General features: G+C 28.6%; 1 protein-coding gene across 2 annotated transcripts in view; it reads left to right on the top strand.

The window, feature by feature from the left end:
* Nucleotides 1–6500, top strand: part of PlexA (plexin A) — a 201527-nt gene extending 195027 nt beyond the window's left edge. For both annotated transcript variants that reach the window (XM_075362153.1, XM_075362154.1), the window contains exon 27: nt 791–6500. In XM_075362153.1, coding sequence (XP_075218268.1) covers nt 791–967 — 177 coding nt within the window. In that variant the 3' untranslated portion in view covers nt 968–6500. The remainder of the gene's footprint in view (nt 1–790) is intronic.
* Nucleotides 6501–27953: the final 21453 nt, after the last annotated feature.

Here is a 27953-nt window from a genome sequence, read left to right as displayed (position 1 = left end):
AAATTGAAATCCCTTTAGCAATAACATGTGTATTGCAGGTTAACTATTTCCTCAGCCGTGCCACTACAGAGGTGATGCTACTATCTGTTATAATTACTAGTGCTATACTTTATTTTTCTTTCTTTTTACATCTGGTTTATTTTTGCTTACAAAACGTTTAAATTAGAGTAATATCAGAAAGTGTCATCAGTGCAAGAAATATGAAAAATAATCAATCTCTGGTTGGTTTTATATTTAAATTTAGGCTACCACTCCATGTGTTAAATCAATGTTTGAGCCTTTAGTCAGTTTAGATCCTATTATTTTGGTTTTTCAGTTATTTGTAGCTTAGTGTTACTGTTACATGATAAAACTATCTTTGGACACCATTAATAGAATTCAATAATTCTGATTAAAAGCTGATGTAAATTGTAAATTTCTTGAAAGTAGTAAATAATGGATTGTATATTGTCGTTTGTGATTGGTTTATGAGTCTGTTTATGTGATAACACTGTGACTGATTTCAAAGGTGACTAGTTAGTTTGTCATTTAATCGAGGAATTAAACATTTTAGGTTCATATAAGTGTTAAAAAATATTAATAGAGTTCACATTAATATAATAAAATAGATTTTGATACGATTTATGATATCGCTTGCTGGATACATTCAGTTGATATAAAAAATATTCCTTTACATAAAAAATACTCCTTTTGTTTGTAATATGCAAAACTTCAAGATAATTAGCAGAAACATCAACTGCAAGGTTAGTTTATTCTTCTGTAACTATTAATTTTCTGTTTTTTGTTACAGCTACATTCATCAGAGTTCAATACAAACTGTGCTCTTCATGAGCTATATTCTTATGCGATGAAATATAATGAACAGTTAAGTGTTACTTTAGAAGAAGATGAATTCTCACAGAAACAAAGACTGGCATACAAATTGGAGCAAGTGCACAACATAATGGTTGCAGAATCTAACCCATAATGGAATGTTGCAATAAGTAGTAGTGTGGGTCGGTACTCTTTGTTTTTTGCTCAATGGTTTTTCAGTGACGGAGTAACATGACAAGGAAATATTTTCCCTGAAGTGCCTCGGTAGTGTAAATGTTGTCGTGATTGACTCCTGTATCGTCTTATATTTGTCTTGTCTGACCATCCTGTGGTAAAAGGTCATATGTTCTTTTTCAGCCAGTTACCTTGACTACCATACTTTACAAGTGATTTCACAAGTCGAGGTCTAATAACTGAGACCAGTAAAACTAGTGTATCATGTCATACTAATTCTTTTAGTCCACAGTAACAAATATTTAAGATGTCTTTTTATCTTTGTTTTGCATACAAATCTAGAGAAAATGGGTGAAGGAATATGTATTCTTATTAGGTTTACCATCCTGGTTTGTTTTTAACATGAACAGTATTGTTCATAAATAATACACAGTGAAAAAACATATACACTTCTGTTTCCTTTGGTTATTGTGATTAATTCTCTGAAATGAAATGACTTTCTAAATCACTGTTATGTAAAAGCTTAATAAGTGTTATGGAGTTATTTTCTTCTCTTTTACAGACACTACAATTTTTTCACGTACTGTACCAATCAATTTTCTTAAGTTGCATAATTTTTTCAATAGCTTTTTAATATATGTCATTAAGTTATAAGTTTTAGTATTGTTATACATTATCAACAGTATTTACTGTGTTTTAAAATACAGCTCACTTAACAAGCAGTTGTTAATGACTATAAAGCTAGTGTATTTATTGATCAGTTGGTCTTTGGCTTTTCCAAAAAAACATTTTTTTAGTGTAACTCATGAATCAAGTCTTTACACAATTAATGATAATAATTGACAGTAGATATGTTAAATACAAAACTTTAAACATCTTAAGAGATAAAGTAGATACAAGCTCACATAATAGTGAATTGTAAACATAAAGGAAAGTCAATGCATTCCATGACACAAGAGTAACATTAATTAATAAATTTACTATTAATTAATAATATTAGGAACCATTTTTTTAAATTGCTAGACAATTATACTGATCAAGGAAACTTGCTGATAAAAAATCATATGACAAGTTATCTAGTCAAGGTCAGTTAAGGATTTATGAAAAAACTAAATGAAGTTAGGTTATTCTGTGGTAAAAAGTTCATCTCATTTGCCGTAGACTAGACTCATTATTAGGATGCGATGACAAGAGGGGACGAGGGGGGTTTCCTAGCAGAGCATTGAATATATATATATATATGTGTATGTGTGTGTGTGTGTGTGTATGGAGCTATAAGTGCATATAATATATATAAAAATTGTGTTGCATTTTCAATCTGTAACGTCTGGTGTGTTTGGGTGGTTGTAGAAGTAAATAAATATATTTTCTCTGTACTTAATGAATGTATTGTTTTAAAACAGTTGTATTTCTGTAATAGATGTGTTGTTTGAAGCTTTTGAAATGTTAATTGGATTTAATAATAATAAATAATATTTTAATGTTTGCAATATTTGCTGGTATTTGAACTTAATACTGGTTGTTATCAGTATAAATATGTTAATGTCACTGTCACTGTTCTTTGTAACAGTTAAATTTCATGAAGTTGATGTACCCGATATCTCTTGTCAACATGTAACCTGCCTATCTGATTCACCCGTGTATGTGTTGTTTAATTGTTTGTTCCATTTCACAATAAAAATTTGATTTATTTATCACTTGCCATTCATAAGCTCATTTGTTATCATTAAATATTGACCGATATAGTTTGCTATAAATGCATGTGTGATGTGAACAAATGAAAATCAACTGTACAAATTACATTTTTTTGCAACACCTGACCAGAAGGTTTTAGAAATGTAATTTATATTATTTTTATGGTAGTCAATGAAAGAATAATCTTGCCTTTACTTGACTTGATATTTTTGTTTCTGCATTAATTTTTTGTTTGGTCACACATTTTTGTGTTTTATTTTCTTGACATAAACTGTATAAATCATAATAAATGTTAAATTATAATTCAGAATCATTTATCACCATTTATTAATGATCACTGTAATTTAGATTGTTTTGTATTATTTATTTATGTATCTTTTTTTTATATAACGTAACTCATGTCATGTGAATGAAAAAAAACCATAAATATATTTTACTTTATTATTGTTAATGACAATGCATCAGTTTAAAAAGATGAAAATAATTTTCAATTTATACTGTACTTTTTTGAGCATGAGTATAGAGATATTTGAAAAAGTTTTATTTATATATTGTAATGTTAAAGATGGTGTTCATCAATCGCAATAATTTCCTTGATATTAAATTAGTTTGTTACCTTATATTTTTCTTGTTGTACGATTTTTATATTGTATATTAAATAAATGTAGTAATGCATGCACTTTGTATATGAAATAATTAAAATTATATATATATCTTTTTCTTTTTTTTTTTGTGGAAAGATATACATAAATTTATTTATTTTTATTATTTTTTTAATTTCTTTTTTATTGTTAGTATCGGACCTATAATCAGTAATAAGTAGTGTTAATATTTAATAATTTGATGTTATTTGTATAATTAATTAGACAGCGATACATTTAAGTAACTTATTAAGTCAGTTCCTGATTATTATTTTTATATCATTAATTTGTAAATATGTACTTAATTTCTATTATCTCTAATGTTGGTAATTATTTACTTGCTCGTCCGATGCAGTGTTGTGGTGTTATTTAGCCTACTCGCATACAACAAACGAGCTTTTGAATGATTACTTTAAATTATTTTATTTACACTTTTGGCGATATTTATGTGCAACATCATACCTGTTCACTAGTTATAAAAATATTTTAATTTTCTTGTTATATTTGTCATCCTCATCTGTTAATATACATTTTTATTTACTCTTATCAGTATTCTTATAATGTTACAAAAAAAAATCTTTTTTATCAAAACTCAATAAAAAAAAAGTAATAAATTAAAAGTAAGTACTGCTGTCACCATTTTTCTTGACTGATCTAATTAGAGATGTTCAATTTTTTTGCCATATTAGAAATCAGTTTTTAATCACTTTCAAAAAAAACTTTAATCTTAAATATAACTGTTAGTACTCAATTATTGTGACATTTTTTGTCATACAGATGCACGGTTTTCTGAAGTCATATTTTCAGTCATATTGTTTTAATTCATATTAACCAGTCATTTTATTGTTTTATGTATATGTTACATAATTATTCTGCAGTGTATTACTAATAGATATATTTAAGAACTAAAATTATTTAAAATAATAAATGATTCAAATTCGATTCAACTATCAGCATTTGTAATGTATCTGTGACCAAATTCTGATGGTTTTCTGCTTATATTAGAAAAGCAATCTAGTTTAAACCCATAACTTCTGATTGTATTTATTTAAATTTTAATGTAACTTTGAAGCTGAAAGTACCAGCAGTTATTACAATAGCTATATACTTAAAGATAAAAGTGGACAGTAAAGAATTTTGGTTTATCTGAGTAATCACTAAAGATTTGCGGAGGTGGAAGAGATTTACCATGAGCTGTTTTAAGTGTTGACAGCTTGTACAAAGTGAAAAAGCACCTAATTTCATTTAAGGTTATATTGAAACCAGTTTATTTAACATAGCTTAACCATTGATTTTTTTATAATCTTTCTTTACACAATTTTTTTGTTTTCAAGCCTTATTCTCTAAATACATTTCAGGATTATTGAAACTTGAAACAGTAAGGTTGAAAAAGTAAACAAAAAATCATTATAATTTAAATGTACATTAAATCTTCTTTATCATTTAAATATAATTTTAAGATCACCAAAACTAAACATTGATAGTTGCTATTACCTTTTGGATCAATACAAATCTTAAAAAGCTATGCCATGGTGTAGCAGAGGTATTAGGTATTAGTCTTTGCGTAAATATTAGAATAATTTTTTTAAAACTTGTGCTGTCATTATTTTAAAAGAATTTTAAAAAAGAGATCGACTTGTTCCTGGGGGATTTGATCCCCAGACTGGTTTTAAAATCGCGGTTAAAAAAATATATTTCTGTTACTGTAGATGCTTAGGAAGTAGTCATTAGTCTCTAAAATAGATTTCTAAAAGACAAATATTTTTAAGTTTGCAAGCCAAATGAAGCGGTAATTCTTTTACGTCTATTTGTGACAATTGGTTTATACTCTGTCGTCTTTTGATAGTGAGTTTAATCAGCTCACTGTGTTTTACATTCACAGGATAAATAAATATTGTTTGCCTGTAAAATTTTAAACCGGTAGAAGATCATTTGTTAAGTCGTAGAAATTTTCAATTAAAGACATATTTGTTTGTTAATTAAAATAAAAAGCTGTGAAGTATTTCATTTGATTCAGGTTTAATTAAAATTTACACATGTTTTGTACTTATTTTTACATATAAAAAATATAAGTTAAAATTGAAACCTGTGTTTAATTTTACAGCTACTTTTGTCAACAGGTATTAGATATGACTGAAGATACATTCCCTCTTTCAAGTAGTTGTATTTAGTTAAATTTCTAAAACTTTACTGATAAGTGGATAGTAAAATAGTAAATTAATACTTGTGAATAGAAAAATTTCCAACATATTTGCTACCTTACCAGACAAGAAGGTTAAGTCATCACTTTGATCTTTATTTTTCACAATTTATGATAAAAATTAAATCGGTGAAAAAAGTAAACTGCATACTTTTCATTATATCGTTTTATAAAACTTAGAATTTCTATGCTAATTAAGTTTTTATTGTTATTTCAAATGAAGTATTACATCAACAGACTGTGTAATTAAAAATATGTTCATTGTGATGAAGCAGCTAAACAGTTTAAATAAAGTATTAAAATCATCACAAAAAAGAAGTATAAATTGTATAACAAATAACAGGTGATATACCAATCAACTGTTGTATCAGACAGTATTCATCCTGTATAACTCATTAAAGGTGCTATTTAATGCCACCAGAATAAATGTATTAATGATGCCATTAATCTTTGTTTTTATGTGAAATACTTAACAGCATTTCTTTATTGTAAATTTTTTACTTTTAAAAGAATTGCCGTGCATCTGTCATACATCAATTGTTTTATCATTCACTTTGTCATTCTGTTTGAAGCTAGTTTTGTAATTATTTATATTAATACAAAAGGCAATAATGATCGGATCTATTTTTTATATAGCAACAAATGTGTGATATATAATTGCATTGCAAATAGGGGGTCATAATTATCAACGACTAATAACCAGCTGTGTGCAGCATTACGGGTATCATCTTAGAGTAAATATAATGATGTCTTATATCAATTGGGATAAATATATACAGAATACTCATTTATTGTAACAAAAAAAGTTGTATGTTAATTGTAGTAATTATAAAAATGTTTTCTGTAATTTAGTCGGTAAACATTTCTTTTATTAATTTTCATATCTGTGTTTCAATTATAGAGCAGTGTAATTTATTAATACATTCCCTTATATTATTTTTAATGAATAAAGATTGTGCTAATTATTTGATTAGAATGATTTTTGTACTTTTATTAAATATTATTATTAACATTGTCTGTTATGTATGTGTGTATGTGCATTATATGTGTGTGATGTGTATGTGTTTACTTTATGTTTTAAGTATGAAGATTTCAGAATTATTGATTTCAGATTTATTAATAGTTTTATCGATTAAGTACAAGTGATTGTATTTATTTTTAAAATTTCAATTTTTAATAAGCATTTTTTGTCATCACATTTTGTCTAGTGGTAGTACATGGCAAGTTTGTTTCAATGCATCCAACAAATTTTATAGAATTATCTGAAATCTTTTTAATGTTATTATAGAGGTAGTCCGCGTATAACACCTGTTCCACTGTGTTCGCTAAACAATATTCAGATTATTGAGATAGTCTTTACCCGATCGATGTTATTTGCTTTATTGAACATTCTCATAAGAATTGTTAGGTTTGGAGTTGTTATTCATTTGATATTTCATAAATACTTAAGATGGCCTACGGGTGGTCTTTCTGTGGTGTAAAAGTCAATGCAGGTCAGTCAATTAATTAAATTTTATTTAGCATTGAGATGGATGGCTGAATAGAATGCTAGCATCTTCACTATGTACACTACTCTTGAAAAAGAATGTGAGGTGCGAGATATTTTTTTGTAAATATGGTGTAATTCTTTACATTTAAAAAAATAAAATAAAACTAATTTTAAATGTATGTATTACCCTAAACACTGATTATATAAATGCTTATTTCTTTACACAATTTATGATTTTCATCAAAGTACTTTCATAGCACCATTAGTATTTCAGCAACCTTCAAATATGCGATGGAACATGATGGATTAAAAACATTAACAAGTTAAAATTAATATAGAAAAAAAATATATTTTAGAAAAACATTATGATACTTTTTCAGTCAAATCCAATGTAAATTGTACATATTTATTTTGGCATTATTAAGATAACAAATTACCTTGATGTTCTTTGCAGTATTGTGAAGTGTTTACCCATAAAAAATGAATGTATAAATAAAAAAAGCCTGTACAAAGATTTATTGAACATATAATACTTTTGTTTTTTATGACATTAACATTAGGAGGACTGAGCTTTAATTTGATCAAAAAAGACCAGATGGGATCCTTTTGGCCGACTGAAAAATATGCCTAATTTTTTTATTTATTTATTGTTTAAAATCTACAAGGAATAACTGTTGCTTGAATAAACTTTAATTTTTTTTCAATTTTCTGTATATTTTTTATTTTTATAAATAGAAGAAAAAAGAATACTGTTTATTTACTAAAAATTATTTCATGTTATTAAAAAATTTACTTTCATTTATATAAATATCACACAAATTAGATACACATACCCATGAAAATTATTTTCATAATTAAAAAGTGAAAGCTTTTTAAAATTCTTAGTTCTAATGTACATACTTAGATACAATTGAATAATATTCTTGATTCGTCAGTGTCTTCTGAAGTTTGGATCTTGCAACCAACTGAAGCACTGATTTTGGAGACTTCTATGATTTTGTCAGTCTGCTTCAAAATAAATCCATTACTGATGATTTCACTTACCTGTTGCTTTTTTACACTAGGTGTGTGCATTTAAGTCTGGTATATTGTAAAAAATATATATCAGCCATCTTCTTAAACCTGGTTTTACTGTTATTTAACTAATTATTGTATACCTGTATACCATCTAACACATAAACAACAAATTTATGTTTATTATAATATAAAATATATCTTGTCTCTTCTCTGCTTTGTTGTAAATATTTTCATGGCTTGAACCCAGTAACATACATTTTTGCTTTTTTTTCTATCTGATATTCAGAGAACGTCTAAAATGAGTAGTAAATATATTTGTCAAGTGTAATCCTTGTTTTTAATTTTTTTTATTTTTGTGGAAATTCCTTTCTATTTCTACAAATTTTGAATTGTTAAGGGTTTTCTTAATTTTTAAGTCTGTGATATGATCATAAAAATAACAATTTACATTTGCATCTTTTCTAGAATTTGGTTCTACAAGATGTAATACTTAAAATTAATTCTTTTAGAGAAACAGTGTTTCTTCTTTCCCCAAATAGAAGAAGTCATTCAGACAATATTTATTTTCCAAATAACTTAAAACCTAAAGTTTAATCTTGCCTCCTTTGAACATCAAGTTTTAGATTCAGCTAACTTCCCTGTTGACATCATACCTTGGATATTTTGTTTGTACCTTCTGGGAATCGTCTGTTAATTTTGTCATTTTATAAATCATTAATTATCATTATATATATATATATATATATATATATATAAGGAACCATTATAAATTTCATTCTGTTACCTTTTTCATACAGAATAGAACTCGTTTTCATAGTCTGTTAATTCAATTTTCTTGTTTTTTTCTGCATTCCCCCTTTACTGTAATAATAATAATAGATGATTAATGTTCATTCAGTTTTGCTGGTTTTTCACTATGTTAATACATAATTGTTGTAATTCAAACTGTTACAAAATTACAGACTACTGAGGAAGGGACTATGGTGGCATTTCTCTAGGAGCAGAGTGTATTGCTGAGTTCTCAGGAAGATTAAATTATGAAATGAAATTATATTTCAGTGATAGAATCACATGAAAATGTGACATCCATCCATGTAAAAAAGTAATATATTATGAGTTCATAATATGAAGTAAACAGAGATTTATTTACAAGACACCTACATAATACGGTTAAGATGGTTTCACTTCAGTGGATTGTGCGAGAAACTCTGCCTGATATTTACATTTGAAATCTCTAACCCTTACCAAAAAATGTAAAGGCCCTCACAAAATTAGAAAAATTACATCATTACTAGACTTCTCATCCTTTTGTCCAGGAGTTTTTAGTGCTGCATTTCCAAGAACATGTTCATTTACGAAAGCAATAATTAGCAATATACTTTTAGATATCTTTCATTATACATTCTCTCTTAATCAGAGATTTTTGTACACTTACTCACCAAATGTTTTTTTAACCAATATCCTGCCTTCACAATTTACTGGTTTTTGCATTCTTTCCTATTTGAGGGGTTTGATAAATCTTTTCAATACAAGTTTTTCTTCCTCTGGCCTTAGTTAGATTATGAAGAGATACTTATATGAAGTGGAATGTGGTACTTATATGAAGAGATACTTTTGTTTTACTCCAATGTTTTTACTTTCTGGATCAAAAGATGTGATATCACAGCCATGAGTTATCTTCATCTTGTCATTAAAGTTCACTTAGAATTTTGTTATTTGTAAGTTATACTGGTGGTTTTCGACTCAGATTTACACAGACCTGTGTTTTTTAACGATGGAAAAATTGTTTTCAATTTGATAGCTGCTTCTTATGTATTTTTGGGTGGTGATTTCAAATATGATCTCAGTTTTTCTTCAACATGTAATAATTTTTCATAAAAAGGCTTCAAAATTTTTTTAAAAATATAAACCCATTTTTAATTAATTTTAGACTTTATTTACAAGTGATATGAAAACCAAGATTACTTTAAAATATCATTAAAACTAATGAAAACACAGTAAAATACTATTTATGTCCTACAAGTCTTATAAAATCTTTTTCTTTTTGTTTCAATGCCACTTTTGATACTTTTCCTTCTTTGGTCTCACTGTAGATCATCCCTTTTTAACATCCAACAGCAGTCAGCTATTCACATTCTACCTCTCTTGGTATCTCCTCTCCATCTCTTTCACTTCTTGATGGAATCTTTTCCCCTACTCCACTAACTACAAGATTTTTTTGGAAAGTAGTCAAGGTGCAAATCTAGAAAATGCACCTTTAGGCTCATTTTACAGCTTAAATATTTTAATTTTTCTAACATATTTTGTTGAATATTTTTATAATTTTCATCTTTTTTGTTGCTAAGAAATGTTTTAAGTGCATCCTTGAAGGCTTTCCAAGCTTGTTTTTCTGCTTCCTCCAATTTAGATTCAAATATCTCATCTTTCATAAGCAGCTTCCTTGTATCAAACCCAACGAAAATAGTAAAGTTTCCAAATATAGAAAAAAGAGGTAGGCGCATAAACACAGCTTCTTGGACACTGTTGGAATTTAATTTAATAAAAATTTGTGAAATTAACTTAAATTACTTGTAAAATATAACTATAGTTACTTGAAAAATATAAGATCATAAAAAAAAATTATAAGTTAAAGGAATGAAGCTGTCACAAACTAACAGCAAATGCCCACCATAGTTATAAAAAAAGTTTGTGAACTTAATTTTTGTCTAGAATATCATATGATGGTGATGGGGAGGCAGACACACAATAACAGAAAAATGAACAGTCGTGTACGAAAACAGGTGTATGTACAGTTATGTTATAGATTTATTATTGCTTTTCACTTCTGTATCATAAATCTACTATATTTTTATTCAGATTATCAACTTCTTGCATTTTCATACATAAAAAAAATTATGATTGTTTAAACAGTTTTACAAAATGATCCTTTATAATATGTTAACATCTACAGATAAAACAAAAATGACAAATTGTAAACAACTTACCTGGTAAAATTTTTTTTTCCATTTTCAGCACCAAAAAATCTATTGAAATCCCTAGATAGATTCCAGACAATTTTACAATCACAGACCTGTGTTATCAACCTATACTGTTTGCACTGCATTTAGTAAAAACACACTGTTGCATGCAGTCATCTAAAAACAGTTACTGAGTATAAAGATACTCAGAAAAGAGTAAGGGAAAGATTCTGTCAAGTAGAAGTGTGTTATTAGAAATATATATTAGTATATAATAAAATTATGAAATATTCATCCATCAACTCTATTAATTCAACTATTCTATTTATACAGAATTGTATCATTGGTAGAATGGCTGTAGTTTATAGCCGTTATTGTTTAAGAAATAAGTTAAAAAATAGCCAACGACCACAGACAAGTTTTTATAACATTTAACTACCAGCAAGTGCTAAAGAAATGGTAGTCGGTCATTTTATTTTTAACTTAAATTCCTAATGAAGCCATTCGATTAATTAATTATTAATCTGTCAATTTTAAACAACAATAATGATCGTCTAAAGAGAAGTTTAGTTCAACTCCTGTACCGTAACGTTTTTCATTTTAAAATTTTAACATATTTTGTGATTTAATCATAGAAATTTGTAGAAATCTAGTTTCTTCCCTTTAGTTAAAACATTAACCTTCACATAATAAGTAGAGGAATTGATAAATATGCATACAAGTAACAGGCGTAATAGTTATTTTAATGTAAAACATCAAAAAACGTATGTGTAATAAACTTATGGAAAAACATTAGTGACAGGAACAAGATCTAGATTTCATGTTATATAAAATACTGTCATGACTACTTCTAAATAGTGTAATAATCTAGGAGAGTTTAAAGTAGTAGCAGCAAATTTACATTAAAAATGGTAATTAAAATAATATGAGAGAAACTGGCTTTTGGTCCAGTAAGTAGAATTCCATTCAGTTTGGCTTATCATTAAAGAAAATTGTTTTGTTTTATCTTCAATGCCAACTGCTAAAAACAACCTTGTGAAAATATACTCTAAGACATGGTTTCAGGTTTCATACAGAATGAACTTTAGTATAGCATAGCAGAATTTCACGCTATCAGAATCTGAATGTTTAGAATAAATAAAAATAGTATTTGTACCAGAGTGAAACTTAGAAGTGAATGATCAAAGACTTTTCTGAATAAAACTGCTATGCTGTTGAAATGGGGGTGCATTGTTATTAATAATATTCAACAGTCTTAAGGGAAATATTTGGATAATGAAAGAAATTTGCCAGTGGAGTAAAATTTTGTGGAAAAAACTGATAGCATTAATCTATGCTAATGATCTTGTGATATAAGAGTGGATAAAACCGAAATAAGAAGACTTAAGTCAGTGGATATTTGCAAGGCGTGAATAACAAGAAAGAAAATGTTTGGTAATGAAAATGAGAATCTTATGAACATCGATTCTTATTACTCTTTTTTAAGTAGTATAATGAAGCAGGAAATGATTGGACAAGATCGTATGCTACTGTACAATCACTTATACTCATACTTATCATCCTCTGAAGTAATACCCGACGGTGATTCCCAGAGGCTAAACAGGGAAAAAAATTGGTCCCTTGAAAAGTTTGTTCAAACAAAAGTTCTTTTTTGAACTCTTTATTCATATTACTAACAGGAGTAACTCTTTCTCTAACAAATTTTTTCCTATTGAGTACTGAATCACATACTCTCTGTTTTCCTTAACACCAAACTTACTTTGTAATGAGGTATAAGTTCTTTATAATTGACTTTCAGACAGAGATTTTTTTAATACACATCCTTCAAAATTCTATGGCCATATGAGCTATATTTCAATCCAATTAAAGTTTTTGATCAACTCTTTCAAGTCGCTATTTGTGTTTTGTGGAAGTTTACTTTAAATTGAAAAAAGTTACATTTCAATTGTTTTATTTATATCTGTTGTAAGGATAAGTACATACAGTAGAATACTATGGGATTTTTAACAAATATATATTCTCTACAATAATTTATAACAAACATGTAAATTTATACCATTGTTTGATTGTAAACTTAAAAAATTTTACACAAAAAATAAAATTGACAGTACATATTTAAAGACTGAAATAAGCATGAAGCATTAAAATGAAATATAAAAGCTGTAATATATTCTCAACCTTGAGCTTAGAATATCATCAGTATATAGTTTTCTTAATTACTGACCTATCAGTTATCACATAAACGTGGGGTAAAACACCTTCTCTTATTAATCCTTTAATTTAAAATAGCTTAATTTTATCACAAATTGTTCTTTTAAGTTTAGGAATCGTACATTCAAATAATGTTTATTGACATATATTTATGTAAGATAAAGAAAAAACTTAAACTAAAACATTGTCAGAATTTACAAAACCAAAATGTGTTATAATTAAAATAATCCTACTAACAGTATAATATTAAAACCAACAGAATTACACACAACATTTTCAACTACTGAAAATTTATGTACACCATATTTTCACTTTTATATACATTCTAATGGAAGTAGTTAGTTGCTTTCCCTTAACTTTTACAAGGTAGTATGCTGTATCAATAAAAGGTTTTTTAAAGTTTTGATAAAAAGTTTAACATTTATGTTTGTTACATCTCATACATTTTTTTAGATATATTATAAGCTTTCACTTCTGTATAGAAAAAATGTTTTACAAAAAGTTGCTTAAATATGTTTTTTGTATAAAATTTGTTTTGAGTAAAATATATTTTTTTATTTCTAACAAACTAGATTGATGGAATAGTGTATTCTCACACCTAATGATGGAAACTTGTTCCTGAAACATGACATTAGACACAAAAGGTGGGTTTAAGTTAAGATCTATAATTTTTTTGAATCTATTTAAGCAACTTGCAGAGTATTAAAAAATGGACCATAATGCATTCTTACCACTAGAATTTTGAGTGAGCGAAGTATTATAAGAAGTCGAAGTCTATTGTTTGCATATGTAAAGAACAATTCAGACAGATACAGTGTGGATAGGTTAATATTTTTAACTTTTTATATCAGCTTATATTACTTTCTGAATGCCAAATTAGTTATAATTATTTAACATTAGTTATAACAGTTTTTTGTTGTGTTTTATAAACACTGTTCTCCTACCCTGGCAATTTTTACAATGTTAACAATAGATTATAAATATGCATCATAACTAGTTTCTATTCTTGAGATGTGTGGCATCTCTCCTAGACATTTCTATTCTAATCAGTTTTCTATTTATACAGTTAATATAATCATGCTGTTGCAGATTTTGACTGCATTCTAACCTGATAGTGTTTTATATTTAGCAAATTATCTTGCTCACTAAATGAAATATCTTTCTTACAAATTATTTTAAAATTAATGAAAATTAGTTTGATGGATTTAACTTTAATCAGTTAGCACCAAACTCTTTATTTAAGGTATTTACAGTGTTAGTACAATGGCAGAAAGCTTGTCTACAGTGTATCAGAATTGCATTAGTATTACCTGCCTACAACAGCATTGAGGCTTTAGCATTATACTGTGAATTATTTACATCAGTGGTTATTAATGTGAATGAATAAAATTTTTAATTAAAAACTAGAACATTCTCAGAAATACTGACTTCTGTAATACACTTGTTTCTGTAATATCCTAATTCAGTTAATCATTTCATTATTAATATATTTTTTTCATTGTTAATGTCCGTACAACATTATATATATGTGTGTGTGTATGTGTATAAAACAGTAAACTATATCTAACTTTAAAATATTCCAATTTCTTAATCTGTATATTTTGTGTATTATGGTCAAAAGCTTTGGCAGGTCACACAGCAAAGTGCCTTCTCCTGTTGAAACAATATTTTGAGACTTTACTCAATGAACATTTTTTGAAAATCCATTTGTCTGATCATGTAGAAAGTTGTGGGTGTACTATTTCAAAAATTCTCGTTAAGGTTCATAATTAAAATATATGTTTATATCTTATCAAAAATTTTTATGCAGCACTCTGATTACAGCATACTTTAAAATGTTAGCAGATCACCAGGTTTAAACGACTAATTAATAATTGTAAACAGCTGTTAACTTATTGATTGCTTGATTTCTTATCAGATTTTGTTACATGTAATCCAGTCCATAAGATAGTCTGTTTCAGTCTTCAATTAAATTCTTCCAATTTTTTTTCTATTTTTGAATCAGTTGCAGTGTTAAAATCAGTCTTCTTTTAAATGTAACAAAAGTCTTTGAAGAGATTTATAAATTCTCTACTTTTTAAAAAGAATATTTATTAAAAGGCTCAGTTATTTCTTATTTTTTGTTGCTTTTATCATTAACTACAATTTTTTTCAATCGCTTTTTTTTTTTGTTCTTCAAGTTGAAGATTATCTTTTTCTATTTACCATGAGTTTTCATTTATCTAAGAATCCCTAAAAAAGCTTTTGGCTTCTTTTATTACTTTATTATGTACATTTTATGCGGAAGGTTTCTTGATATATTTAATCTTGTTAATTCCCTTTTTTTATGACTTGAAATTATAATTATTAAAATGGCTCTATAAACAGATATCCCTGCTTCAATGGCAGCCGTACATTGTATGTCTAAAATGTAAATTTACAAGAGATTATCTTTACATGTTACATGTTAGATATTCTAGTAGGTTTATTATAATTCGGGACAAAACCGTATGAATTTATTGAGTAAAAAACTCATCCTGTTCTGGATACTATATTTATTACTTTAATTATCTTATAAATATATCACATCATAATCTATATAAGGTAAATTAATGCTACAGTCTTGAAATAATTGTTTTTTAATAATGATAAAGTTTTTCTTATTCAGTCAAATCAGAACCATATTACAAAGTGCAGTAATTCATACACTACTCTGAAACAATTATGATTTTAATTATTTTCATAATAGTATTTTTTTATAATGTTTCATTTTTTTATCCTATTTTATCTGTTAAAAAAAAATTCATTTCACTACTATTAGTCCTTAACCAATGCTTATTAAAACGGATGATGCCTGCATTGAAATTCTGAATATTTTAAAGAAATATCTCAAAATTTCTCTCTGTTTCTATTCCTGGAATAAATAAATACATTAACTTATTGTTTCCATCTATGATCTGAAATATTACAATGTTTATTCCTACATGTAAAATTTCTTGTAGACTGATTCTGTTGTATTTCTATTTACTTGATTTCTTTTTGAGTCATCAATCATTAGATCAGTTTCCTAATCTCTTTTTTTACCTCTGTGCGTATCTTTTAATCTCTATATACTTTCACATGTTTATGTGACTTGCCCCTTATTAATAAATTGCTATCCAAATGTACATCTGAATGTGTAGTATTCAGATAGAGTATTCAAAAAGAAAATGTTAAAGTTTCACATAATAAGATACATAACTATCTTGAACTGTCATTTTTAAATTACCAAACCTCAATTTTTAAACCGCCTCACTTAGGCAGCTAGCACAGGAGCAAAGGTGAAGGAACAAGTGTAATAATTTTTAGAGAATTCATAATTAAGAGCATGATCCCATATAACCTCCTTTGTCGATCTCTGTTAACACTTTATTCGCAGTACTATTGGCCATGTGAATCTCAATCGTCATTTACATATATATAGTAAATTGTATCTGCAAGAATTTTATATGCATTAAAATGTTTATATCAAGTTTATCGTACACCTTTTGAATAATAAGCTGGAACGGTGTGTCATGGTGATATTTGTTCCACTAATTATGAATATCATGTCATCAGTAAAATTACATCTCATTCCCATAACTTCATTTAAATTTTTTAATTGAGAATTCAGTTTTACCAGAAAATACTTGCAGCATGTAAACTGATATTTTTCTCCCATTTTTTACTAGAAGCTTTTTCAGAATATCAACCTTTATTATGGTATTTTATTATCGGGGAACAGTTCACCTTCTGAGTCCCTAAAGATCTCAATTCCTACTTTTTTTTATTTTAAGTTATATTTCTGCTGATCTCCCTTTTATTTACAAACTTGAAAATAAATTATTTTAATGCTGTTCTGTAACATTTACTTATTTTTAGTTTCCATTTTTTCTGTTTGTGTTAGCTGATTTTTAAATTCAAGCAGCAGGTTTACAAGCCTAAGCTCCTAGTGAAAAATTGAATTGTTCTTTCTTCTGAAAGTTCCTTTAATCAAAATATCTGGAATACTGTTCTTATTTATTTTATAGGTATAATATTTACACCTAGTCTGATGTTTCAGTTTGTAGTGTTAAGAAAACATTTTCTCAATATATAATCACAAAAAGAAAAAATTGACACATACCTGTTTTATTGAATATTAAATTTTAGAGTTATTTTTACCAAATATCTGAAAGTGCATCAATGATGATATGAACTCAAAGTTGACGAAAACTTTACTTGTTAATGCATATGCTGCTTTTTTTAAGTTCCTTTTGGTTGCATCGTGTAAAAATTATAAGTTTGCAGCAGCTCAGTACTCCAAAAACTATTTTAATAATTTTATTCTAAATTTTTGTTTATCCGTAAATAAAGAATATCATATTTTCATTACATGTACAATATAATAGTACTCATGTAAAACAATTGACAAGCCATTATTTGTTACACATATTTTGTGTATATTTCATTGAAATTTCAGACATCATTTTACTTCTAACTAACTACACCTTTAAAAAATGTTTAATTTAAATAGTTATTTTATAGAGATTGTGTAGAAAAAATAATTTTTATTTGTGAGGCAATAATTTGGTTATTGTAGAGATGTTTTGTGCAAATTGTGTCATTTATGTTATATGTATGTACCAATTTTTTGAAGCCAGTATTTACTTTGTACAAATGCTTTAAAGTTATGTATTTACAGTTATCAAAATGGCAGTTATGACCTCCCGGTGCCATACAGATCATAGGATGTAAGAAAGACATACTGTGCCAAGAACTATAAGGTTGTAGCCAGACTCCTTGCCTGTTTAAATTTACTAGTTGATTGATGTTAATTCTTCAAATTAATTGTGCAGTTTGACCTTTAGATTGCAGAAAATTGTTTTATAATTTTCTCTGTCCTGTTTACAATCAATCTTAATGAACAATTTGGAATGAATTATTAATTGCATGCATCAGTGTTGTGTTTAGACCATGTTGTAGCTAAAACAGAAAAAAAAATTATAGTGATAAATGACCTTTCTAAAAATAAGTTACAAAAGCAGGTGCGCTTAAAGTAAATGTATATGTTTTACCGACAAGTGAAATTTAAAATCTCAAAAAAGGCCTTATTTGTTGAGCTCACTAGAATAAATGTTCAGTCATACCATTTGTTGACTGCATATAGTTTTCTGCACTAAATATTGTTCCAGAGTAATCACTGAGTATTTAATTTTTAAAAAACTAAAAGCAATTTATGCCATTCTCTATTGTCTTTTTATAAAAAAATCTTTTTTGTTACGGGAATGGGTATTGTCAATCTGAATATTGACCAGATTTTTTATATTTTTTTTTTTTTTGTATATTGATGGTTTTAATTATACAGTTATGGTAATAAATTATTGTTCATGAATTTACTACTGGTACTATCAGATTTTGTTTTCTTTTACAGTCCAACTTGTCAGGGCTTATTACTATACACCATTTGATCTCCTTTCTTAAATTCTTCTTTCATACACTGTAGCCAATTTTTTTTTATTTTTCAATTTTTATTGTGACAAAACATAAGGTATCAAAAACCCCCATATAACAGTGTATACATATATATATAAAAGTATTTATAAACCAACAGATACACACACATAAATCAAGATTAATCTTACAATCTAATAACGCCTTTTAAAATCCTTTAGATTCACCATCAGTTATTAAAAATACTGTAATTAACATTAGCATTGAGATACTCCGTCAACCATGTCATAACTGATTAAAATTATTAGTCAGTTGTTAAAACTCTACTATACAGGCCTACCAATTTAAACAGATCATCCTACTCAAAATTTACCTGGTGGTTTATTAAATTGAAACTTTTATATTTATAAATATAATATTTCTCCAAATGCTCCAGTTTGTTTTTTACATTATAAATTTCTAATATTTTAAGATTATTTGCTAAATATGTAATTTTATGTCCATTTGAAATCAAGTGATCTGCCATATTTGAAAAAAATTTCCTTTTATATTTAAATGCTTTTAGATATTTTGAGAATCTTGCTTTAAATGATTATCAGTTTTACCTATATATATATATATATATATATATATATATATATATATATATATATATATATATATATATATATATGGCATCACAGTCTGTGCATTTAATTTTATATATGTCACCTAAGTTAATTTTGTCAATATAATTATTGTTATAATTAAAGAATTCTTTCAGAATATTACAGGTTTATATGCAATTGTATATTGTCTTTATTATAAACATTCACTATTTTATTTGTGTTTTTGTTTATATAATTGTATAAAATATGTTTTCTATTTTAGAATCATTCACTGGAATAAAAGTATTGATTTAATAACTGATGATGAATCTAAAGGATTTGAAAAAGCCTTATTAGATTGAAGGTAAAATCAATCTTGCTTTATATATGTGTATCTGGTGGTTACAAATACTAATTATAATTCAACAAACAGGACAACATGTTTAAAAAATTAATATATATATCCTACTCATACGATACAGTTTCACCTTAGTAGTTCCCATTCAGTAATGCCAAAAAAAATTTATAAGCCTTCTAAATAGTCACATGTGAGGTATTTACATGTTTTCTGTAAATAGATTATTTACATTACTTTTTGTAAAGAATTGTATAATAATTTTAAAATACCATTATCTTATTCATTCCGTTAAATTTTTCATTTATTTATTTTTATAATTAAGATCTAAGGAAGCAGTAATATAACTTGCACTAAAGATATCAAATTAACAATAACTTTATTGTCTATCTCAGGTTTAAGAAAAACTGCAATATCATACACCTAATAAAAGTGCAAATTTAATATAATACTGTTTATTAGTTAATATTTTTAATTCTCTGTGGGTGTGGGATTGAATATGTGTTTTTTAATGTGAACATTTATCAGTTTACATTTTTAATTATTTGTGTGTATGTACATGGGTGTGTGATTGTGTATATGATAAATGTGTTTTATATCATGAACAATTCTAATCGAATGGACTGATACTGTAAAAAAATTATAGAAGAATCAGATAATAAGTGTATTTTTATAAGAAAGAGAAAAGAACAAAAATCTTAGGTTATAGTGAAAAGAAAGATATATGTATAAAACTGTATTTCTGTGTAAGTTATATGATATAATTATTAAGATTACAAAGTTTGTGGTACAAATGATTGTTTTTCATCTTTCTAAAGATGATAATTAAATGTAAATAATATAAATTTGTTCACATAGATGTACATGTCGCAGTATAGCTTAATGTATTGTAACTAATTTTAACAGAATATCTTGTATATTTTCTATCCATTCATTTGTTTAAATTTGTTTTGTCAGTTTGTCTTGTAGTTAATTAATGGACATAGTGAACAGGTCATTAAGTTATTATTATTGTTCTATAGTTATGTATACTGTCATGGATGCCTGATTTTTCTATGTCTTCCGTATATCCTTTATGCACATATTTCTTTATGCTGATTTAAGCATCAAGCAATTAACCACTATTTCACTTGCCACATTGAAGAGCTATTGTTTTGTATCGATTGCCAATTTTTATCTTTATATAGAATGAAAATCGAGGATGTGTTATGTTGTGAATATTGTTTCTGTGTTGTGTGACAGTTTACTTATATCGATGTGGTACCAGTTAGTGAGGACCAAGCTGTCAAAAGGATAATCATTATAATCTTTGTTTTTCAAGATTTCTGATATATTCATGTATAGTTTTATATCGTTACTATAATGATCATTTTACTATTCTTTTGAACGTACATAACATGTAATATTTTGTATTATTTTATAATTATATGCATTCAAAGTCTTAAAAGATGACTAATTTTATCACATGAATAACTCTTTAGAGGTAAATAAATGAGGAATAAAATACTTCTAACATAGTTATTACGTTTATTATATTTAAAAAGTTTATCTTCTTTTAAAATTGTGATACCCTGCAAAGATTCGCTAATATTATGTAAAACTATTTTTTTTTTTAATACTAAATTGATGGGTATTTTTTCACAAATGTATATAGAAAATACATGTTATTTTGCTTATACAGTTGGATGTACCAAAATATGGGATGAAATTGTAACATATTTACACATGATATATACATATAAAATGTATGTAATATATATTGAATATATATGCACGCATTAAACGTATGTATATATTATTTTAATTTATGTAAACTTTTGAGAGTATGTGGATGTCTATGTCTGTATGATTGTGAGTTGTTTATGTTTAAGTGCGTGCATGTATGTTGTGTGTGTATGTTAATATGAAAAAAAAAAAAACATTTTTAGACACTGTTGGTCTCCCCTGACCGCACACTAATACTTTTTATCGTTTGACTGTATCGATATGCTCAGTGTTTGTCACTAAATGAAAGCAATTTTTCAAACAAATTTGGTGTTTTTATTTTTTACTCACCTTACTGTTTTAAACACTTTATTACTCTTATTCAACTCCTATGTCGTACATTTGGCCGAAATTTTCTGAAAAAAAAATCGTTGAGTCTGCAATTAGAATTTTTAAACTTTATTTAATTATATCTTTAATTATTATCACAAAACTATAATATAACTGGTTAATTAGTATTTTATCTTTATTATTATATTATTAATTTGACATTTACTAGAAGAGACTTCATTATCTTTTATTATGTTTATCGGTCAACAAGCCAATTTACATATTTTTTTTTTACAGAACTGAAACTGTGTGTCAGCAATAACAGTTTATAATGCAATTAAATGACACAGAAAAGTCATTCAAATTGTGGCTTTTTAATGCATTTCCTTTGATAATGCACTCAGATTGTAATTTTTATCTGTTTATCATTCAGCTCAATGTACTTATTGCAGACATAGAGGCTGGAGTCATTCTGATATTCAAAGTATTTTTATGTATAACTTCCAGAGAATCAGTTAGAAACTTAATACACATCATTAGGGAAAAAATTATACACATTGCATCTCTTCACATTTCTTTTCTTATTTTATCAAGACTCAGGTTTCTCACCTTTGCGTTACTTACAACAAACTTGTGTTCATGTAGACAGCATATTTTGTAGGCAAATTTATCTTGAATTCAAATAAATCTAAATAAATTAGAAATAAAACAGAATTTAAAAGACATGCTAAAAAGTAAAAAATTATGGCTTTTCAATTCTTTAATTCCATTTTAAAATTAGTTGCTGGTATTTCTTTTTTACTTGATGGTGACAAAATTTAAAAAGATTCTCAAGAAGTCAAAATTTAAAGAAGAATTGTGTGGTATTATTTGTTACTTTTTAGTAAATCTTTTAAATCCATTTAGTTCTTTAAACTTTAGTTACTGCAGTAACATAACCTACCTGATAAGTGTAGCTAGAGAGATATGGACATTGGAAAACCTGGGTTCTTCTGATAAAATATTTCAGAGATAAGTTAGAGTTTTTCTTATCAAATTTTCATGTAAGAGTTACATGAAAGAAGTAGTGTTAAATTATTTTTTATGTGCATTTATTATATAAGTCAGTAGATAGAGTATAGAAGCTGGCATAATGAATTTATGAGATCATAAGAAGGAAAATAAAACATAATGGCAAAATATAAAGCAGTAGTCTACCAAATTTAAAAATTGTAGGAAATTTTTGATCAACTGGGAACGTAAACAAAATAAATGTGTACCAGTTCTTTTTTTTCCAGAGACATTTCTGTTGTTGTAGAACCATCTGTTGTTAAGAGGTTAGATTGTGTACCAGTATGCAGTATACAGCCCATACATATTTAACTTATGCAGTATATAGTCCATATATATTTAACTTGTGGAAGTGCAGTACAATGTTGTCCCCTTTATTACAATTTGTTGTATCACAACTGGTAGACGTTGTGGTATCTATGAATAATGGTAGACAGAAATCTGTTTCCTTATAATTTTTTTTTTTGTTTTCCACTAATGTCAATGAAAAATAGATTTTTATCATAGATTATGGATTACAGGTTACCATCTTATTCAAGAAAGTGTACCGCTTAACATGGTCTTCAGCCTAGTATCAGAACTGTAGGTTGCTGTACTGCTGCAGCATGCAGTCATGTGTTATTCAGATTGCACTTCATTGTGTACATTACTTCTTCTCTTGCAATAAACAATTGATATTATTTATGCGTATGTATTATATGGACTGTCTCCTGTTAGTTTGTGGTAATTCACGACCGCAATTAGAAGACCGAGCGCAGGCGACTTTGTCAACTGCAGAGGGCTGGATGGACATTCAAAATTTAAACATTTCTCTGCCCAAGATGAAGTGTATGCTTCTCAAGGGTGCAGACAAATTATCATACAGTCATAACCCCCGTATTAAGTATAAAGGCTGTGTAATCAGTCGAGTTCAAGTTCATAAGTACCTAGGTGTTTTGTTTGATGAAAAGTTGGTGTTTAGCAACCAAATTAGGCAAGTAGCGGCGGATGCGGTCTCTGTGATGCACAGGCTTAGGAGGATTGCTCGAAAGTATTACGGCTTGTCAGGCCGTCATTTGTACAAGATGTACTGAGGTGTCTTCGAAAGTATGACCTCTTACATGGTATCCATTTGAGTACATAGGTTGGAATGAAATCGAGCACTTATTCAAAATTTAAGGAGTGCCCAGCACTGACCCTTAATTGTATGCATTGGTATTTTTAAAACAACCTCCTATAAGGCTACTACTGTATTGGTAAAGGCTCTCCCAATCAACTTAGTGGTGAAAGTTCGGGTGGCCATGTGGAAATTGCGAAGAGGCAGGGAGGCCGAGGTATTTGGGATGCGGTTTCGAGCGTAGCCTGTACCTGAGTGAAACGGTGATCTCAATGCACTGGTTCTAAAATTTGAACAGTTGCCCATCTCCCACCTTCAGAGGAGGCTTTACTCTCGTGATGGAAGCATGGCAGCAAGAATGGCATGCCACGACTAAGGGAAGTTCCTTGTATAGATTTATACAGGATCTGGGGGTGATAGTATGCCTCTCCTTCATTTTTAAGGGCAATGGGAGCCCGGGTTCTCTCCAACCATGTAAATTTAAATCAATTTTTTTTTTTCGATTCCTTCTGGCAGCTGATTAGCTGTGCATCTGCAGGGAGGTCCAATCAAATGAACACATGATGTTTGATTGTCCAGCTCTTGGGGAGGCCGGGACTCAGGCCACCCTGGAACCTAAAGGTCAAGGGGAAAATTGACCACTCACAAGCAGCGAGTCAATTTGGCAAGAGCCGCATTGTCGGACAGTGTGGGGGTTGCTTTGTTCAACTGACATCAGTTGTTTACCTAAGAGAAAAGATTCCTACCACGCTGCTGTAGGAAGCGAACCGAGAGATATGGTTGGCTAACTGCCAGATTAAGGCTCCAAGCGCTTTAATGGTGGACAGGTATTTGCTGGCATTTAGTGGCCTAGGCGTGGCAGAAAATTGCTGTCTTTGACGAAATAAATTTAATTATTGATAGTCATATATGTTTTAGTAGTTGATGGGGTGTGCCTACCCATTTTAGTATATATGACAATAGGGCGGTGGGACACGCAAGCGAGTGGTGAATGGTACCACGCTTTTAGGTTAGCTCTAGGAGCTAGTTAGGACACGGGTCGCTAAACTGTTTTGTGGCACAGACATTCGGTCTTATGCTTTAGGGTGACCGAATGGGGTGGTGGCGGGAGAAGTGCCAAGCAAACCAAATATTTATGTGTATTTCTACTGTTCATGAAACCTTCCTTTTATATAAATTATAATTATTTATGTATGTTAGGTATTCATTACATTATGTTTTATTAGTAGGAAAATTCTTTATATGAACAAAAATGTTATTCCTAATTTAAATGCATAATCCCTGCTGTGCAAGAGAGATTATACAAAGGTTTTTCACCTTAAAAGAGGCCCTACAGCTCAGTAGTTTGTACTAAATAAATATTTTTGTTAAAATCCGTATATTGGTGTGAGATGAGTAAAATAATGTGGAAGAAGTTAGTATGACCAGAGCTGAGGAAGGAGGACTGTTTATTGCCAGTCTATGTCAAGTATTGGTTTTTGAGCAAGGTTGCATAATTGTGTGTTGTTGTTTGTTAAAATGTAATTAACCATTGAAGAACATGTATTCACGATGGAAACTTGTTTAGGGATGAAATCTCATGTTGTGTGACTATGAAAGTTCAGGGTGAAATTTGAAAAGGAAGCACGAGTGAAAAGTCTTATTCAGATATTTTGTAAAACATTTTGGTATTACACCAGAAAGGTGCCCAACACAGGTTGTACAGGACATTAAAGCGGCATTTACAAGATCTCATAAATCTTTGTAGAGATTATGATGGAAAAGAACCTTTCACTAGGTTCAGCCTACACTGCAGTGTGGAGAAAGCTGAAATCGAATGCAGGTTTTCCATGAGCTAACTGATGCTGATTATGATAAAAGAGTTCACTACTGTCAATGATTCAAGAACTTCATTAGAGGCAACATTGGCATTTTAGATTAAGTGTTTTTCCGTGATGAAGCATTTTTTCACTTTGGTGGGTATATTATTATCAGAACTACCAGACCTGGGGCACTGAAGACCACATTTTCTTTGAATCTTCCCTACACCCACAAAAAATAGGCATTTGGTGTATGGTTTGAAGGTGACTGATAATAATAGGACCCTTGTTTTTTTTTTCTAAAAAACAATATTAGGACAGCAGTATCCACCAAGGATGCTGCCGCTGATGCTGCTTTCTTGGATTCTACCAAGAAATTATCTAACAGATCATAGCCGTACTGCAAGAGGATGAGCATGACCTGCTGGTTGCAACAGGACAGCACTACTTTCTGTACAACTCACTCTGCTATGGAAATGCTACAGAATGTTTTCAGTGGAGAAATTATTTCTGAAGGATTGTGGCCACCAAGATCCCCTAATCTGATTAGTCCAGACTTCTTTCTGTAGGGTTACTTAAAAAAATTGTTTACAGGAGCAATCCACACACCCTGCAGGAATTGAAGACATTACAATGCCATCCAGGGAATTCTTTGATGTAATAAAAACGGTATTTTTAAAAACTGTTTAAGTGTTATAATAAATTTTTTCTATTATCATAGGTTTTTTATGTTATCATATGGTAATTTCTTCATGACCTTAGGCCTTACACAAGTTGATTTACACTCAAATGATCTTGTTCTTCTCCAAAAACCTACTCATTCTGTTTTTTGTGTTGTAATTACTATAAAATCAATTTCTTTTATAGTCTATTTGCCTGTAGCTAATTATTACTTCATAAATAAATAATGAAGGAACTGTCATTACTAATAGATCTATAAAAAATTGGCTATTGTTTCCATATGTCTTTATTCTTACCATATCTCTATATACAGTATGCATCACAGAAGAAAAAGCATATCGTAGATGAGATATCTTACAAAATACTTGATAGAAAAAACAATTTTATTCCAGTTAAGTTTTATTTTTTATGTTATTCTTATGATTTTAGTTGCAATGTATTTGATGAAAATCCATCAGAAAATAGCATAGATACTTCAGTAAGTGTAAATACTGGTGTAAAAAAGGAATAGCAAGGTTTTAAAGCTATTTAATATCTGTTAACTTTGACTTCTAGTAACGAATGTAGAATAAAAGAGTAATTCTTACAGTTTTTCCCTAAAAGTGTTCAATATGAGCACCTTTCATCACACAGCACACAACTAACTCCATAGGAGAACTTGTTCCACACTTAACCAGCTTGTATGGAGTAATGGAAGTGACAATTGCTTCGATCATGTGCCTGTAATCAGGTTGTTCAGTAGGTAGCGAAGATAGATACATAAGATCCTTTACAAAACACCAAAGGAAAAAGAGTATGGGGTTAGATCAGATAACCATGGAGACTGCTGCAAACAAACCCTATCATTAGGTCTATGCCAACTGATCCAGTGGCTGGGAAAAATGGTTGTTCAACCAATCCCATATAAAGTTAAGAGATGCACCATCTTGTTGCCAAATAAAATTTTCTGGTCAATCTTGCATTGAGGAAAGAGCCATGTACACAGCACATCCAAACAGCAGTAAGCAACTCCTGTTACGCTTACTTCAGCGAAAAAGAATGGCCTGTAAACTTGCCGTCAGGATATTGCACAGAAAACATTTAACTTTGGTGAGTCCCTTTTGCATTGTAAGATTTCATGGGGATTTTCTGACTCCCAGATACAAGTACTATATTTGTTAACTTTTCCACTAAAATGAAATGTTGTTTCATCACTAAACACAATATGATCAAGAAATGTGTCATCATTCAAATGTGTCACATTCTGATTGCAAAGTCAGCACACACATACACACAGCATAGTAGCTAGGCTTCAAAGCCTGTAACACTGTAAATGGTGTGGATATGTAAACATTAAAACATTACATGTGGTCATGAGTGGTATTGTTAGTATGCGACCAGCCATCCTAACAAATTTTTTAGGACTACATAGGAAAGACTCCTGACACATTCAATATTTTCTTCAAGCACCCTTGGTCATTCAGTACTTTTTCCTTTACACAGACATCCAGTTGTTTTAAACTAATAAGCTACTGATGAATGTTACTGTCACTTGGAGGGAACATAATCACACTTTCTGCAGAATGCACATTCAACTATAATTACAAATTTATAATTAGCAAACTGCAAAAGAGAGAAGGCTTTCTGTTCAGGAGTCACCATCTTTGCTAGTGGCACTGTCAGTGAAAAGATGGGAAATCAGTCTATGTTAATGCATCCAACTTAAATTGTCTCTTTTGCTCTTT

The sequence above is a fragment of the Lycorma delicatula genome, chromosome 4 (assembly GCF_047948215.1).
Source record: "Lycorma delicatula isolate Av1 chromosome 4, ASM4794821v1, whole genome shotgun sequence".
NCBI classification, from domain to species: Eukaryota; Metazoa; Arthropoda; class Insecta; order Hemiptera; family Fulgoridae; genus Lycorma; species Lycorma delicatula.
This window is presented reverse-complemented; position numbering and strand designations above follow the sequence as displayed.